The 17,310-nt window shown below is 46.4% G+C and overlaps 1 protein-coding gene across 2 annotated transcripts in view; it reads right to left on the bottom strand.

Moving 5' to 3' along the window:
* vps52 (VPS52 subunit of GARP complex) overlaps positions 1 to 17,310 on the bottom strand; it is a 95,698-nt gene that overhangs the window by 27,056 nt on the left and 51,332 nt on the right. For both annotated transcript variants that reach the window (XM_063047866.1, XM_063047867.1), the window contains exons 11-13: positions 9,030 to 9,163; positions 5,854 to 6,009; positions 1,627 to 1,745 (exon numbers count right to left, since the gene is read on the bottom strand). In XM_063047866.1, coding sequence (XP_062903936.1) covers positions 1,627 to 1,745; positions 5,854 to 6,009; positions 9,030 to 9,163 — 409 coding nt within the window. The remainder of the gene's footprint in view (positions 1 to 1,626; positions 1,746 to 5,853; positions 6,010 to 9,029; positions 9,164 to 17,310) is intronic.

Consider the following 17,310-nt stretch of genomic DNA (forward strand, 5'->3'; position numbering starts at 1 on the left):
AACTGATTTCGGATTCTGGAGCAGGGTGGGACATTGAGACAGACAGAGGTTATAGGGAGACAGGTTTCGAGATTTGAGGAATGGCTAACAGTGTGAATTTACCCCAGGAGGGGGAGAAGATTGGAGATTAGGGAAAGGGTAACTGTGATTTTACCCCAGAGGGAGAGGGGATTGGAGATTTTGGGAATGGGTAACAGAGTGATTTTACCCCAGAGGGGGAGATGATTAGAGATTTGTGGAATGGCGTGATTTTACCATAGAGGGGCAGATGATTGGAAATTTGTGGAACGGGTAACAGAGTGATTTTACCCCAGAGGGGGAGATGACTGGAGATTTGTGGAACGGCTAATAGTGTGATTTTACCTTAGAGAGGCAGATGATTGGAAATTTGTGGAATGGGTAACGAGTGATTTTACCCCGGGGGCAGATGATTGGAAATTTGGGGAAAGGCTAACAGAGTGATTTTACCCCGGGGGGGTGAAGAGGATTGGAGATTTGTGGACTGAGTAACAGTGTGATTTTACCCCAGGAGGAGGGAAGAGGATTGGAGATTTGTGGACTGAGTAACAGTGTGATTTTACCCCGGGGGGAGGTAAGAGGATTGGAGATTTGGGGACTGAGTAACAGAGTGATTTTACCCCGGGGGGGGGAAGAGGATTGGAGATTTGGGGACTGAGTAACAGTGTGATTTTACCCCGGGGGGGGGAAAGAGGATTGGAGATTTGGGGACTGAGTAACAGTGTGATTTTACCCCGGGGGGAGGGAAGAGGATTGGAGATTTGGGGACTGAGTAACAGTGTGATTTTACCCCGGGGGGAGGGAAGAGGATTGGAGATTTGGGGACTGAGTAACAGTGTGATTTTACCCCGGGGGGAGGGAAGAGGATTGGAGATTTGGGGACTGAGTAACAGTGTGATTTTACCCTGGGGGGGGGAAGGGAAGAGGATTGGAGATTTGTGGACTGAGTAACAGTGTGATTTTACCCCGGGGGGAGGTAAGAGGATTGGAGATTTGGGGACTGAGTAACAGAGTGATTTTACCCCGGGGGGGGGAAGAGGATTGGAGATTTGGGGACTGAGTAACAGTGTGATTTTACCTTGGAGGGGGGGAAGAGGATTGGAGATTTGGGGACTGAGTAACAGAGTGATTTTACCGTAGGGGGAGGGAAGAGGATTGGAGATTTGGGGACTGAGTAACAGTGTGATTTTACCCCGGGGGGGGAAGAGGATTGGAGATTTGGGGACTGAGTAACAGTGTGATTTTACCCGGGGGGGGAGGGAAGAGGATTGGAGATTTGGGGACTGAGTAACAGTGTGATTTTACCCCGGGGGGGGAAGAGGATTGGAGATTTGGGGACTGAGTAACAGTGTGATTTTACCCCGGGGGGGGGGAAGAGGATTGGAGATTTGGGGACTGAGTAACAGTGTGATTTTACCCCGGGGGGGGAAGAGGATTGGAGATTTGGGGACTGAGTAACAGTGTGATTTTACCCCGGGGGGGGAGGGAAGAGGATTGGAGATTTGGGGAACATTTAGCAGTCTGTTTTTCTATCTCCACAGACACTGCCTGACTTGCCCAGCTGCTTCTGTGTCACATCGTTTCCCAAAGACTTAAATCTTTCATTACTTATCGACAGCAGGGACGTTTCGCTTTGCCATGATGGTCTTGAAGCGGAGGATGATGTGGATGCACAGGAAGATGGCAATACTGTCAAAGCTATCGGCAACGTAGGTATCCATGTGTTTCTGAAAGAAAAAGAAATTATAAACAGTAAATGAGCCACCAACACAAAGCAATAGGCAAAGTCTCCCAGCGCTCACTGTCACCTTGATCGAACCGCCCAATTTCATTTATTTATTTAGAGATGCAACGTGAAACAAGCCCCTCTGGCCTTTCAAGCTCAACAAACGGGACAATTTATCTACTAAGTGTTACGCTTTTGGACTGTGGGAGGAAACCAGAGCACTCAGAGGAAACCCATGCACACACAGAAAATATACAAACTTGCTTAGAGAGAACTCCAAACTCAGACGCCCCGAGTGGAGTAACGTGACAGTAACCACTAGACTACCATGGCACCCAACTGCCCAAGAATGGCTGGTGATGTTGTGTCGGATTCAGCCACACTGAGATTGAGTACAAAGAAAGGATATTAATGGATCTTAGGAAAGGGCTGAATAGGTTCGAACTTTATTCCCTAGAGCACAGGAGAATGATGGAGATTTGGGAGAAGTATATATAATTATGAGCAGTATTGAGAGATTAAACACAAGCAGGCTTTTTCCACTGAGGTTGGGTGAGACTGGAACTAGAGGTCATTAGTTAAGTGTGGAAGGTGAAATGAACTGCCAGTGAAAATGGTGGATGTGGGTTTGGTTGCAACATTTAAGGGAAGTTTGGCTAGGTACATGGATGGAAGGGATATGCCTCTAAGAGCAAAGAGGTCCTTCTGCAGCTGTACAGGGCCCTGGTGAGACCACACCTGGAGTACTGTGTGCAGTTTTGGTCTCCAAATTTGAGGAAGGACATTCTTGCTATTGAGGGAGTGCAGCGTAGGTTCACAAGGTTAATTCCCGGGATGGCGGGACTGCCATATGTCGAAAGATTGGATCGACTGGGCTTGTATACACTGGAATTTAGAAGGATGAGAGGGGATCTTATTGAAACATATAAGATTATTAAGGGATTGGACACGCTGGAGGCAGGAAGCATGTTCCCGCTGATGGGTGAGTCCAGAACCAGAAGCCACAGTTGATATGGCTATCAGTTGATATTGATATGGAAGGCCATGGTTCGGGTGCACGCTTGATAAGACTAGGCAGCTTGGCACAGACTAGATGTTCCAGCGAGAAAAGCAAGACCAGATCCTGCCCAGAGAACAGACTCAAGATGCTTTCTTGAATCAAATTAGGATGGATAAATCCTCAGGGCCTGACAAAGTGTTCCCTTAGATCTTGCAGGAAGCAAGTGTAGAAATTGCTGGACCCTAGCAGACATAAGAGTCCTGAGCAGTTTCAAGTTCCTGGGTGTCAAGATCTCTGAGGAACTAACCTGGTGCCAACATATCGATGCAGTTATAAAGGAGGCAAGACAGTAGCTATACGAGGGGTGATTGATAGGTTTGTGGCCTAGGATAGAAGGAGTCAATTTTAGAAAACCTAGCACATCTATTTTTCAACATAGTCCCCTCCTACATTTACACACTTAGTCCAGCGGTCGTAGAGCATACAAATCTTGGACCTCCAGAAAGTGTCCACAGCAGGGGTGATTGATAAGTTCATGGCCTGGGGTAGAAGGAGATGAGTCTGACCAGGGTTCTATATAGCTGTCAGAAGTGTTTTTTACGCAGAGTGGTGGGTGTGTGGAATGGGCTGTCGGTGGTGGTGGAAACGATAGGGTCTTTTAAGAGACTCCGAGATAGGTACATGGAGCTTAGGAAAATAGAGGGTATGGGTAAGCCTGGGTAGTTCTAAGGTAGGGACATGTTTGGCACAACTTTGTGGGCCGAAGGGCCTGTATTGTGCTGTAGGTTTTCTATGTTCTATGTTAACATTACCTCTCAGCTCCCAAACTCAATCGCACGGTTGATGAAGGTCAATGCACCGTATGCTTTCTTAACCACAGAGTCAACCTGCGCAGCAGCTTTGTGTGTCCTATGGACTCGGACCCCAAGATCCCTCTGATCCTTCACAATGCCAAGAGTCTTATCATTAGTACTATATTCTGCCATCATATCTGACCTAACAAAATGAACCACCTCACACTTATCTGGGTTGAGCTCCATCTACCACTTCTCAGCCCAGTTTTACATCCTATCAATGTCCCACTGTAACCTCTGACAGCCCTCCACACTATCCACAACACCTCCAACCTTTGTGTCATCAGCAAATTTACTAACCCATCCCTCCACGTCCTCATCCAGGTGATTTATAAAAATCACGAAGAGTAAGAGTCCCAGAACAGATCCCTGAGTCACACCACTAATCACCGACCTCCATGATTGAGCCATCTACAATCACTCTTTGCCTTCTGTAGGCAAGCCAGTTCTGGATCCACAAAGCAATTTTCCCTTGGATCCCATGCCTCCTTACTTTTTCAATAAGCCTTGCATGGGGTACCTTGTCAAACGCCTTGTTGAAATCCATATACACTACATCTACTGCTCTACCTTCATCAATGTGTTTAGTCACATCCTCAAAAAATTCAATCAGGCTCGTAAGGCACGACCTAACTTTCACAAAGCCATGCTGACTATTGTTAATCATATTATCCCTCTCCAAATGTTCATAAATCCTGCCTCTCAGGACCTTCTCCATCAACTTACAAACCACTGAAGTAAGACTCACCAGTCTATAATTTCCTGGGTGATCTCTACTCCCTTTCTTGAATAAGGGAACAACATCTACAACCCTCCAATCCTCCGGAACCTCTCCTATCCCCATTGATGATGCAAAGATCATCGCAGAGTCTCAGCAATCTCCTCCCTCGCCTCCCACTGTATCCTGGGCTACATCTCATCCAGTCCCGGTGATCTATTCAACTTTATGCTTTCTAAAAGCTCCAGCACATCCTCTTTCTTAATACCTACATGCTCAAGCTTTTCAGTCCGCAGTAAGTCATCACTACAATCGCCAAGATCCTTTTCCGTACTGAATACTGAAGCAAAGTATTCATTAAGTACCTCTGCTATCTCCTCCGGTTCAATACACACTTTTCCACGGTCACACTTGATTGGTCCTACTCTCTCGTCTTATCCTCTTGCTCTTAAATTACTTGTAGAATGCCTTGGGGTTTTCCTTAATCCTGTCCGCCATGGCCCCTTCTGGCTCTCCTACTTTCTTGAGCTCCTTCCTTCTAGCCTTATAATATTCTAGCTCTCTATCATTACTTCGCTTTTTGAACTTTCTTCAGCTCTTCTTTTTTTCTCAACTAGATTTACACCACGGTTCCTGTACCCTACCATCCTTTTCCTGTCTCATTGGAACATACCTATGCAGACCTCCACACAAATATCCCCTGAACATTTGCCACATTTCTTCCATACATTTCCCTGAGAACATCTGTTTCCAATTTATGCTTCCAAGTTCCTCCCTGATAGCCTCATAATTCCCCTTACTCCAACTAAATGCTTTCCTAACTTGTCTGTTCCCATCCCTCTCCAATGCTATGGTAAAGGCCACAGAGTTGTGATCACTATCTCCAAAATACTCTCCCAGATCAAGTACAGCCTCTCCTCTTGTAGGCTTATCTACATATTGTGTCAAGAAACCTTCCTGAACACACCTGACAAACTCCACCCCATCTAAACCCCTCACTCTAGGGACATGCCAATCGATATTTGGGAAATTAAAATCTCCCACCACGACAACCGTGTTATTATTACACCTTTCCAGAATTTCACGCACAACAGTCTCTAGAATTGACAGAGAATGATGCAAAAAAAAACATGAGCAGCAGGTCTGTGGTCAAAAATGCCTTGTTAATGAGGGGAGTCAGAGAAGATTGGCCAGATTGGTTCAGGCAGGCAGCAAAGTGACAGCAACAAATAAACAAATAAAGATTGCAAAAATGGTGTGCAGAAGAGAATCTCTGAACACACAATTTGAACCTTGAAGTGGATGGCCATAGCAACAAAAGAACACACTGGGTCCCACACCTGTACCTAATAAAGTGACCACTGATTGTATACCTCTTTATTATGATTTATAGTGATATTCTATGTATTGCAATATATTGCCACATCAAAACAAGAAACTTCACTAATACTGTCAGTGATTATAAAAACGGAGTCCGATTTTGCAGTGAAAATCGCACCAGTACAGGAGGAGTTTGGTTCCGTAAGGTTTAAATTACCAAGAACATGGTGAGAGTCTTCCCCATGACGGCGTTGAAGAGGTCCTGAGCAGAGTTCCCAGTCACCATGAAGAAATCACAGAGGAAGAGGTACTCCCGGCAGCTGTTATCGAGGAGAGCATAATGCTGGCTGCGGAACAGACTCTCAAAGGGATACTGAGGGGTGGAACAGATTGGTGTCACATGGGAAGCATATCAAATGGTTAAAAGCAAATTATTTTACCAGTCACCACATTTTCTTAAAAGGCTTCCAGATTCAGATTTATTTATCAAGTATACATCGAAACAAACGGTGAAATGCAAGCAACAGATTTCAAATCTGACTATGAATGAGAACAGTCAGCAGTCCTGATGGGGGTGTCAGTGAGTCTCAGGGTCAGAGGACTGTGGAGCTGTAGTCCTGGAGTTCAAAGCCCTATGATCAGGAAAACAATCATGAAGCAATCAGTTTCGATTGGACAAAAACCATCAGAATCCAGGGACCCAGTCGCTGGGTCAGTGTGTCAGGAAGTTAGAACCCAATGTCTACGCCTCTGAGAGTCCAGCCCAGGGAATGGAGTTTGGAGGGGTGATGTCTATGTGTCTGAGAGACCAAGCTAGGGAATGGAGGTTGGAGGGATGATGTCAATATCTCTGTGTCGAGGCCACGGAATGGAGGTTGAAGACCTGGTGTATACGTGTCTGAAACTCCAGGACAGAGAATGGAGGTTGAAGACCCTGATGCATACATGTCTGAAACTTCAGGCCAGGCACTAGAGGTTAGGGGCCTGATGTCAGATCTATCAGTAGAAAGAATCAGTCCCAACACAGACCTCTGTGGAACACCACTATTCACCGGCAGCCAGCCAGAAAAGGCTTCCTTCAATCCTACTCTTTCCAGAAGACTGGAAAATTGCAAATGTCACTCCACTCTTCAAGAAGAGAAAGAGGCAGTAGAAAGGAAACGATTGGCCAGTTATCTGACCTCAGTGGTTGGGAAGATGTTGGAGTCAATTTTAAAGATGAGGTCTCAGGGTACTTGGAGGCACCTGATAAAATAGGCCACAGCCAGCATGGTTTCCTCAGGGGAAAACCTTGCCTGACAAATCTGTTGGAATTCTATGAAGAAATAACAAGCAAAATAGACAAAGGAGAATCGGTTGATGTTGTGTACTTGGATTTTCAGAAGGCCTCTGACAAGGTGCCACACGTGAGGCTGCCTAACAAGGTAAGAGCCCATTGTATTACGGGAAAGATTCTAGCATGCATACAGCAGTGGCTGATTGGCAGGAGGCAAAGAGTAGTATTGAAGGAAACCTTTCCTTGGCTGGCTGACGGTGAATAGTGGTGTTCCACAGAGGCCTGTGTTGGGACCGATTCAATTTACATTACATTTCAGTGAGTTGAATGATGGAATTGATGGCTTTATTGAAAAGTTTGCAGATGATATGAAGATAGGTGGAGGGGCAGCTGGCTTTGAGGAAGTAGAGAGGCTACAGAAGGACTTAGAGAAATTAGGAGAATAGGCAAAGAAATGGCAGATGGAATATAGTGTTGGGGAGTGTATGGTCATGCACTTTGGCAGAAGAAATGAAAAGTTGGCTGTTTTCTAAAAGGAGAGAAAATACAAAAGACTGAAGTGCAAAGTGACTTGGGAGTCCTTGTGCAGGATTCCCTAAAGGATAATTTGCAGGTTGGGTCTGTGGTGAGGAAGGCAAATGCAATGTTGGCATTCATTTCAAGGGGACTAAAATATAAAAACAAGGATGTCATGTTGAGACTTTATAAAGCACTGGTGAGGCCTCCCATGGAGTACTGTGAGCAGGTTTGGCCCCTCCATCTTATGCTGAAATAGGAAAGGGTTGAAAGGAGCTTTACAAAAATGATTCCAGGATTGAATGGTTTGTCATACGAATAGTGTTTGACTGCTCTGGGCCTGCATTCACCAGAATTCAGAAGAATGAGGGGTGACCTAATTGAAACCTATCGAATGGTGAAAGGCCTCGATAGAGTGGATGTGGAGAGGATGTTCCAATGGTGGGAGAGTCTAAAACCAGAGGACACAGCCTTAGGATAGAAGGGCGTCCTTTTAGCACGGAGATAAGGAGGAATTTCTTTAGCCAGAGAGTGGTGAATCTGTGGAATTCTTTGCTACAGGCAGGAGGCCAAGTCTTTATATATATTTTAGGTAGAGGTTGATAAGATTCTTTATTGGTCAGGGCACGAAGGCATATGGAGAAAGGGCAGGAGATTGGGGCTGAGAGGAAAATTGGATCCGCCACGATGAAATGGTGAGCTGATACAATGAGCCAAATGACCTCCTATATCATATAGCCTTATGTTCTAAGTCCAGGCCAGGAACTGGAGGTTGGTGATCCGACGTTACATGTCTGGGAGCCCAGGCCAGGAACTGGACGTTGGAGGCCTGATATCTACAGGGAATGGAGGTTGAAGCGGTGATGTCTACGTGTCTGAGAGTCCAGGCTGGGGAATGAAGATTGGAGACCCAATGTCTCCATGTCTGAGAGTCCATGCCAGAGAATAGAGGTTGGAAGGGTGCTGTCTGAGTTTCTGAGAGTTCAAACGAGGAAATGAAGGTTGGAGGTCCAATGTCTATATGCCTGAGAGTGCAGACCAGGTAATGGAGGTTGAAGTGGTGACATTTACATGTCTGGGAATCCAGTACAGGAAATGGAGGTTGGAGAGGTGATGTCTACGTGTCTGAGAGTCCAGGCCAGGAAGTGGAGGTTGGAGGGGTGATGTCGACATGTCTGAGAGTCCAGGCCAGGGAATGGAGGTTGGAGGGGTGATGTCGACATGTCTGAGAGTCCAGGCCAAGGAATGGAAGTAGAAACCTGATGTCTGCAGTCCAGGACCAAGGAATGGGGTCAGGGGTCAGTGGCCAGAGGCGACCTTTCCTGAGGTTAGAGGCTCGTCTGTGTGTGCAAACGGCTGGGAAGAGCACTTGCCTTGCTGCTGTTACTTTGTTGTGTTATTCTGCCAAGCATGGTAGGATTGCTACATTGGCATTGGCACACGTGGCAACATTTGCAGGCTGTCCCCAGCACACCATTAGAATTCTGCTGGTCCTTGATGCAAATGACACATTTCACTGTATGTTTCCCTGTGCATGTCATAAATACATCTGAATATCAGTCTGAGGGGGCTGCCTACTCTCTAGAGATGGCCAAGCTTACCCGAGTATCATTCTTCTGTGCTGCATGGGGCACTATGATGGGCCCTTCCAGTTCCGACGGCACGATCACATTACCTCGGTTTCCCAAGGTAAAAATAGTGTTCCGGTTTTTCAGCGATGGTTTGGAGAAAAAGCGTGAACAGTGGGTCAAGGTAAAACAAACATTGAATCAACGGAGCTGCAGTCAAAGGCAGAGAGTGCTCGAGACAAAGATTGTTTTGTGTACTGTTCTTATCAAACGGGGCCAGAACATTGACCCTAATCAGGAGAAATTATGTATCAGTTTACAACGCTGGCCATAAACACGAGATTCTGCAGATGCTGGAAATGCAGAACAACACAGCTGCAGGACTGATGAAGGGAGGTTCTGGGTCCAAAGTGTTGACTGTTTATACCTCTTCATAGATGCTGCCTGACGTGCTGAGTTCCCCAGCAGTGTGTTTACAATCCGGCCCATAACACAGACCCTCTCTCCATCAGTCCGAAGTTTCAACTGTTTATTCCTCTCCACAGATGCTGGCTGACGTGCTGTGTTCCCCCAGTATTGTGTTCAATTCCTGGCATCTGCCTTGCTGAAGACAACTCGGGACCAAAGAGTCAGAACAGCTTAAGGAGACCTGGGCTAGTTAACTCACAGCGGCTGCAGGGTCTGTTTCTGTGCTCTGTCACCCCAGTTTAGACCAACCCAACACTCTTCTACTGTGAACACCATTGAAGAGAAAGCCACCCACCGGTTTCTCCATGACTAAAAACTGATGGATCAAGGTTCTTTGACTATTGAAATCTATCTCATTAAACCTATCGAATTTTGAAAGGCCTCAATAGAGTGACCGTGGAGAGGGTGTTTCCTATAATGGGGGAGACTTGGACCAGATGCAACAGACTGAGAATAGGCAGAAGGCTGTAAGGGTGATTAAACCTCCACCCACTGGCCTATATCATTCCACACTTCCAACCACCACTAATTTATCATCTCCCGTCAGTCACTTTATGTACACATTCCTGTGGCAAGTGTCACTTTATGGACATTTGATCAATCTCTGCATATAAAATCTACCTTATGTATTTAAACTTATTGTATTTTTTTAAATTTTTGGTGTGTTCTTTATCTTACTGTGTTTTTGTATGCTGCATCGGATGTGGAGTAACAATGATTTCATTCTCCTTTACACTTCTCTACTGGAAATGACATTAAACCATCTTCAATCTTGAATTTTACACTAAATGGGCTTTGTATTATCTTGACGAAGGGTCTCGGCCTGAAACGTCGACTGCGCCTCTTCCTATAGATGCTGCTTGGCCTGCTGCGTTCACCAGCAACTTTGATGTATGTTGTTTGAATTATCTTGTTCTAATTGTGCTCTTCTTGGTAAAAATTATGCAGCAATTTATGTTTAATTCATGTTTTCTCGACATAGTTGCTTTTATAATGTTATTTGCTGTAGGTTTTCATTGCACCCGAGAACTTTTATGTGTAAATGACAAGAAACACCACTTTGCCTTCACAGCACCATATAGCACTACAGCAGAGAAACAGGCCTTCTGGCACATCTCGTCCATACCAATGTGTTTTTCTGTCTAATCCTGCTGACCTCTCTCGGTCCTGGAGCAGCGTTTGGACCCAAAGCTTCCACAATTCCTCCCCCTCCAAGATCATCCTAACCCTTCACTCCCTCCCTCCCACATAATGCTCCAGGTTTCTGTCATACAAGCCTTCTAAATGTCTATAATGTGTACCACCAGCCTTGACAGGGCATTCCACACACTCACCCGGTGTAAGAAAAAAAAACTATCTCTAACATTCCCTCTCTACGTTCCTCCAATCACCATACAATTATGCCCTCCCACAGTAGCCATTTCTGCCCTGAGAAAAACTCTCATGTTGTCCACTCTATAAATAAAGTTATTATTAATATTTTTGTTAAAGTCCTGGAGTTTATAACTGTGGAACTTTGAACATAATATAGTACAAGCACCTCAGCCCACGCTGTTCAGCCAACTCTTCAATCTACTCCGAGATCAATCTAATTCTTCCCTCCCACATAACCCTCCATGTTTCTATTATCCATGTGCCTGTCTTAGAGTCTCTTACAGGTCCCTAATGCATCTGCCTCCATCACTCCTGGCAGCGGGCTCCACACACCCACCACAGTCTGTGTGTAAAATAAATTTACATAGAATAGCACAGCACAGTACAGGCCCTTTAGCCCACAATGTTGTGCTGACCCTCAAACTCTGCCTCCCATATAAGCCCCCACCTTAAATTCCTCCATATACCTGTCCAGTAGTCTCTTAAACTTCACTAGTGTATCTGCCTCCACCACTGACGCAGGCAGTGCATTCCACGCACCAACCACTCTCTGAGTAAAACCCTTCCTCTAATATCCCCCTTGAACTTCCCACCCCTTACCTTAAAGCCATGTCCATTGAACTTCCCACCCCTTACCTTAAAGCCATTTCCTCTTGTATTGAGCAGTGGTTCCCTGGCGAAAAGGCGCTGGCTATCCACTCTATCTATTCCTCTTATTATCTTGTACACCTCTATCATGTCTCCTCTCATCCTCCTTCTCTCCAAAGAGTAAAGCCCTGGCTCCCTTAATCTCTGATCATAATCCATACTTTCTAAACCAGGCAGCATCCTGGTAAATCTCCTCTGTACCCTCTCCAATGCTTCCACATCCTTCCTATAGTGAGGTGACCAGAACTGGACACAGTACTCCAAGTGTGGCCTAACCAGAGTTTTATAGAGCTGCATCATTACATCGCGACTCTTAAACTCTATCCCTCGACTTATGAAAGCAAACACCCAATAAGCTTTCTTAACTACCCTATCCACCTGTGAGGCAAATTTCAGGGATCTGTGGACATGTACACCCAGATCCCTCTGCTCCTCCACACTACCAAGTATCCTGCCATTTACTTTGTACTCTGCCTTGGAGTTTGTCCTTCCAAAGTGTACCACCTCACACTTCCCCGGGTTGAACTCCACCTGCCACTTCTCAGCCCACTTCTGCATCCTATCAATGTCCCTCTGCAATCTTTGACAATCCTCTACACTATCTACAACACCACCAACCTTTGTGTCGTCTGCAAACTTGCCAACCCACCCTTCTACCCCCACATCCAGGTCATTAATAAAAATCACGAAAAGTAGAGATCCCAGAACAGATCCTTGTGGGACACCACTAGTCACAATCCTCCAGTCTGAATGTACTCCCTCCACCACCACCCTCTGCCTTCTGCAGGCAAGCCGATTCTGAATCCACCTGGCCAAACTTCCCTGGATCCCATGCCTTCTAACTTTCTGAATAAGCCTACCGTGTGGATCTGCCCTTCACAAAGCCATGCTGACTGTCCCTGATCAGACCATGATTCTCTAAATGCCTATAGATCCTATCTCTAAGAATCTTTTCCAACAGCTTTCCCACCACAGGCGTAAGGCTCACTGGTCTATAATTACCCGGACTATCCCTACTACCTTTTTTGAACAAGGGGACAACATTGGCCTCCCTCCAATCCTCCGGTACCATTCCCGTGGACAACGAGGACATAAAGATCCTAGCCAGAGGCTCAGCAATCTCTTCTCTTGCCTCGTGGAGCAGCCTGGGGAATATTCCATCAGGCCCCGGGGATTTATCTGTCCTAATGTATTTTAACAACTCTAACACCTCCTCTCCCCTAATATCAGCATGCTCCAGAACATCAACCTCACTCATATTGTCCTCACCATCATCAAGTTCCCTCTCATTGGTGAATACCGAAGAGAAGTATTCATTGAGGACCTCACTCCCTTCCACAGCCTCCAGGAACATCTTCCCACCTTTATCTCTAATCAGTCCTACCTTCACTCCTGTTATCCTTTTTTTCTTCACATAATTGAAGAATGCCTTGGGGTTTTCCTTTACCCTACTCGCCAAGGCCTTCTCATGCCCCCTTCTTGCTCTTCTCAGCCCCTTCTTAAGCTCCTTTCTTGCTTCCCTATATTCCTCAATAGACCCATCTGATCCTTGCTTCCTAAACCTCATGTATGCTGCCTTCTTCCACCTGACTAGATTTTCCACCTCACTTGTCACCCATGGTTCCTTCACTCTACCATTCTTTATCTTCCTCACTAGGACAAATTTATCCCTAACATCCTGCAAGAGATCTCTAAACATCGACCACATGCCCATAGTACATTTCCCTGCAAAAACATCATCCCAATTCACACCCGCAAGTTCTAGCCTTATCGCCTCATAATTTGCCTTTCCCTAATTAAAAAATTTCCAGTCCTCTCTGATTCTATTCTATTCTATTCTATTCTTGTCACCCACATACTGTGACAGGAATCTGTCCTGGACGCACTTAACAAACTCTGCCCCATCTGAACCCTTGGAACTAATCAGGTGCCAATCAATATTAGGAAAGTTAAAGTCACACATGATAACAACCCTGTTATTTTTGCACCTTTCCAAAATCTGCCTCCCAATCTGCTCCTCTGTATCTCTGCTGCTACCAGGGGGCCTATAGAATACCCTCAGTAGAGTAACTGCTCCCTTCCTGTTCCTGACTTCCACCCATATTGACTCAAAAGAGGATCCTGCTACATTACCCATCCTTTCTGTAGCTGTAATAGTATCCCTGACCAGTAATGCCATCCCCCCTTCCCTTTTTCCACCCTCTGTATCCCTTTTAAAGCACTGAAATCCAGGAATATTGAGAATCCATTCCTGCCCTGGTGCCAGCCAAGTCTCTGTAATGGCCACTACATCATAATTCCATGTATGTATCCAAGCTCTCAGTTCATCACCTTTGTTCCTGATGCTTCTTGCATTGAGGTACACACATTTCAGCCCTTCTACCTTACTGTCTTTACACCGTTTATTCTGCTTCTCTTTCCTCAAAGCCTCTCTGTATGTTAGATCTGGCTTTACTCCATGCACTTCTTTCACTGCTCTATCGCTCTGGGTCCCATCCCCCTCGCAAATTAGTTTAAACCCTCCTGAACCATGCTAGCAAACCTACCTGCAAGGATATTGCTCCCCCTCGAGTTCAGGTGCAACCCATCCAATTTGTACAGGTGCCACCTTCCCCAGAAGAGATCCCAATGATCAAAAAATCTAAAACCCTGCTCCCTGCACCGACTCCTCAGCCACGCATTCAACTGCCATCTCCTCCAATTCTTACCATCACTGTCACGTAGCACTGGCAGCAATCCTGAGAACGCCACCCTTGAGGTCCTGTTCTTCAGCCTTCTGCCTAGTTCCCAAAACTCACACTTCAGGACCTCATCCCTCTTCCTGCCTATGTCGTTGGTACCAACATGAATCACGACTTCTGGTTGCTTTCCCTCTCATACCAGGATGTCGTGCACCCGGTCAGAGACATCCCGGACCCTGGCACCCGGGAGGCAACAAACCATGCGGGTGTCCTTCTCACGTCCACAAAATCTCCTGTCTGCTCCCCTGACTATAGAGTCTCCAATGACAACAGCTCTCCTCTTCTCCGTCCCACCCTTCTGCACCAGAGGGTCAGACTCAGTGCCGGAGGCCCTGCCACCGTGGCTCACACCTGGTCGGTCGTCCCCGCCAACAGTATCCAGGAAGGTAAACTTATTATTCATGGGAATGGCTACAGGGGTGCTCTGCACTACCTGTCTGCTCACCTTCGCTTTCCCCCCTCTGACTGTCACCCAACGACCTGCTTCCGACAGCCTAGGTGTGACTACCTCCCTGTAGCTCTCATCTATGACTGCCTGATTCTCCCTTATGAGTCAAAGGTCATCCAGCTGCTGCTCCAAATGCCTTGCTAAAATCCACCGCCTTACCTTCATCAATTTCTTTTGTTACCTCTTCAAAAAACCCAGTTAGGCTCATGAGATATGACCTTCTCTTCACAAAGCCATATTGACTATCCTTGAATAGACTGTACTTCTCCAAATGTTCGTAGATCCTATCCTCAAGAACCCTTTCCAATAGTTTGCAGACCACTGACGTAACACTCACCGGTCTATAGTTCCCAGGATTCTCCCTATTACCTTTTTTAAACAAGGGAACTACATTTGTCATTCTCCAATCTTCCAGCACCTCCCCTGCAAAGAGGATTCAAAGATCATAGCTACTGCTCCAGCGATCTCTTCTCTCACTTCCCACAGCAACCTGGGGTATATCACATCCGGCCCTAGGGACTATCAATCTTGATGTTTTTAAAAAGATCCAACACTTCTTCTTCCTTAATCTCCACAGGCCTGTTCTATTTCAACCTCACCCTGATCAAGGTCCTTTTCACTTGTGAATACTGAAGCAAAGTATTTATTTAGGACCTCCCCAACCTCCTCCGCCTCCAGGCACATGTTGCCTTCTTTATCCTTTAGTGGCCCCACCTTCATTCTTGTCATCCTTCTGTTCTTCACGTACACATAGAACGCCTTGGGGTTCTCCTTAATCCTACATGCCTTCTCATGCCCCCTTCAAGCTCTCCTCAGCCCTTTCTTAAGCTTCTTCCTGGCTACCCTACATTTCTCATGAGCCCCTCCTGCTTCCTGCTTCTTATATCTAACATATGCTTCCTTCTTCCTCTTGACCAGTTGCCTCACGTGTTTCGTCAGCCATGGCTCCCTTTTCCTACCATTATTTCCTTGTCTCAGTGGGACAAACCTATCCTGAACCCAGCAAAAGTGGTCTCTGAAGTTTCTCCACATTACTTCTCTGCTTTCACCCTGAACATCTGTTTCCAATTTACTCTCGCTAGTTGCTGCCTCATCCTTCATAGTTAACCCTTCCCCAGTTAAGCACTTTCCCATTTTGTCTGTTTTTATCCTTTTCCATAGCTATGCTGAAGCTAAGGGAGTTGTGGTCACTCTCACCAAAATGCTCCCCCACCAAGCGGTCTGCCACCTGACCAGGTTTATAACCCAGAACTAAATCCAGTATGGCCTCTCCTCTCGTCGGCCGGTCCACATACTGTGTCAGGAATCCTTCTTGAACACACCTGACAAATTCAGCCCCATCTATCCCCCTTGCAGTCAGGAGGTGCCAGTCAATATGAGGGAAGTTTAAATCACCCATAACTACAACCCTGTATTTCCTGCACCATTCTAAAATTTGCCTGCTTATCTGCTCCTCGGTGTCCTGAGGGCTATCTGGGGGCCTACAGACTACTCCCAGCACAGTGATTGATTCCTTCCTATTTCTGACTTCCACCCACACCGACTCAGTGGACACTCCCTCTGCAGCCTCCTCCCTTTCTATAGCTGTGATACTATCCCTGACCAGTAATGCTACTCCCCACTCCCCTTTTCTACCTCCCATCCTATTCCTTTTAAAACACCCAAACCCCAGTACTTGCATCAGCCAATCCTGCCCTTCCTCCAGCCAAGTTTCAGTAACGGCCGCAACGCCGTAGGTCCACGTACTGATCCATGCGTTGAAATAGATACATTTCAACCCCTCTAACTGGCTACATTTATGTTTTGTCCCCTGCCTGTCCTTCCTCACCAACTCAGAACACATAGCATCATGCCCTTGTCCTTCTACCCTAATCTCTGCACTCACATTCTGATTCCCACCCCCCCCCCGCCAAACTAGCTTAAACCCTCCCCAACAGCTCTAGCAAACCTGCCCGCCAGGATATTGGTCCCTTTCCAGTTCAGGTGCAGCCTGTCCTTTTTGTACAGGTCAGACCTTCCCCAGAAGAGATCCCAATGATCCAAAATTCTGAACCCCTGCCCCCTGCACCAACTCTTCAGCCACACATTCATCTGCCATGACTTCCTGTTCCTACCCTCTCTGTCTCGTGGCACAGGCAGCAATCCCGAGATGGCCAGCCTTGAGGTCCTGCTTTTTAACTTCTTTCCTAACTCCCTATATTCCTCCTTCAGGACCTCATCCCTACTGCTATCTATGTCATTGGTCCCCACGTGGACCACGACATCTGGCTGCTCACCCTCTCTCCTGAGAATACCGAGAACTCGATCCGAGATATCACAGACCCTGGCACCAGGGGGGGGCAACAGACCATCCGGGATTCTGGATCTCTCCCACAGAACCTCTTATCTGTCCCCCTAACTATCTAAATGATGACATTTAGCCTTCCCCACTCCCTGTCCACATCCCTTTAAGCTGCAGCCAATTGAGTTTGGCCAATTCTGAGAGAGTTTCTGCTGTCAACTCCATAACAGGCTGAGTTGTAAGGTATTTTGTAAAGATAGTGAAAACTGCATACCATAGAAAAGCAAAATCCATTCTTCAGATAGTCACGCTTACTTTGTATGTTCAGGGAGGTTCAGTAGTGTCACCGGCATC

Source organism: Mobula hypostoma, chromosome 5 (genome assembly GCF_963921235.1).
Source record: "Mobula hypostoma chromosome 5, sMobHyp1.1, whole genome shotgun sequence".
Classification (NCBI taxonomy): domain Eukaryota; kingdom Metazoa; phylum Chordata; class Chondrichthyes; order Myliobatiformes; family Myliobatidae; genus Mobula; species Mobula hypostoma.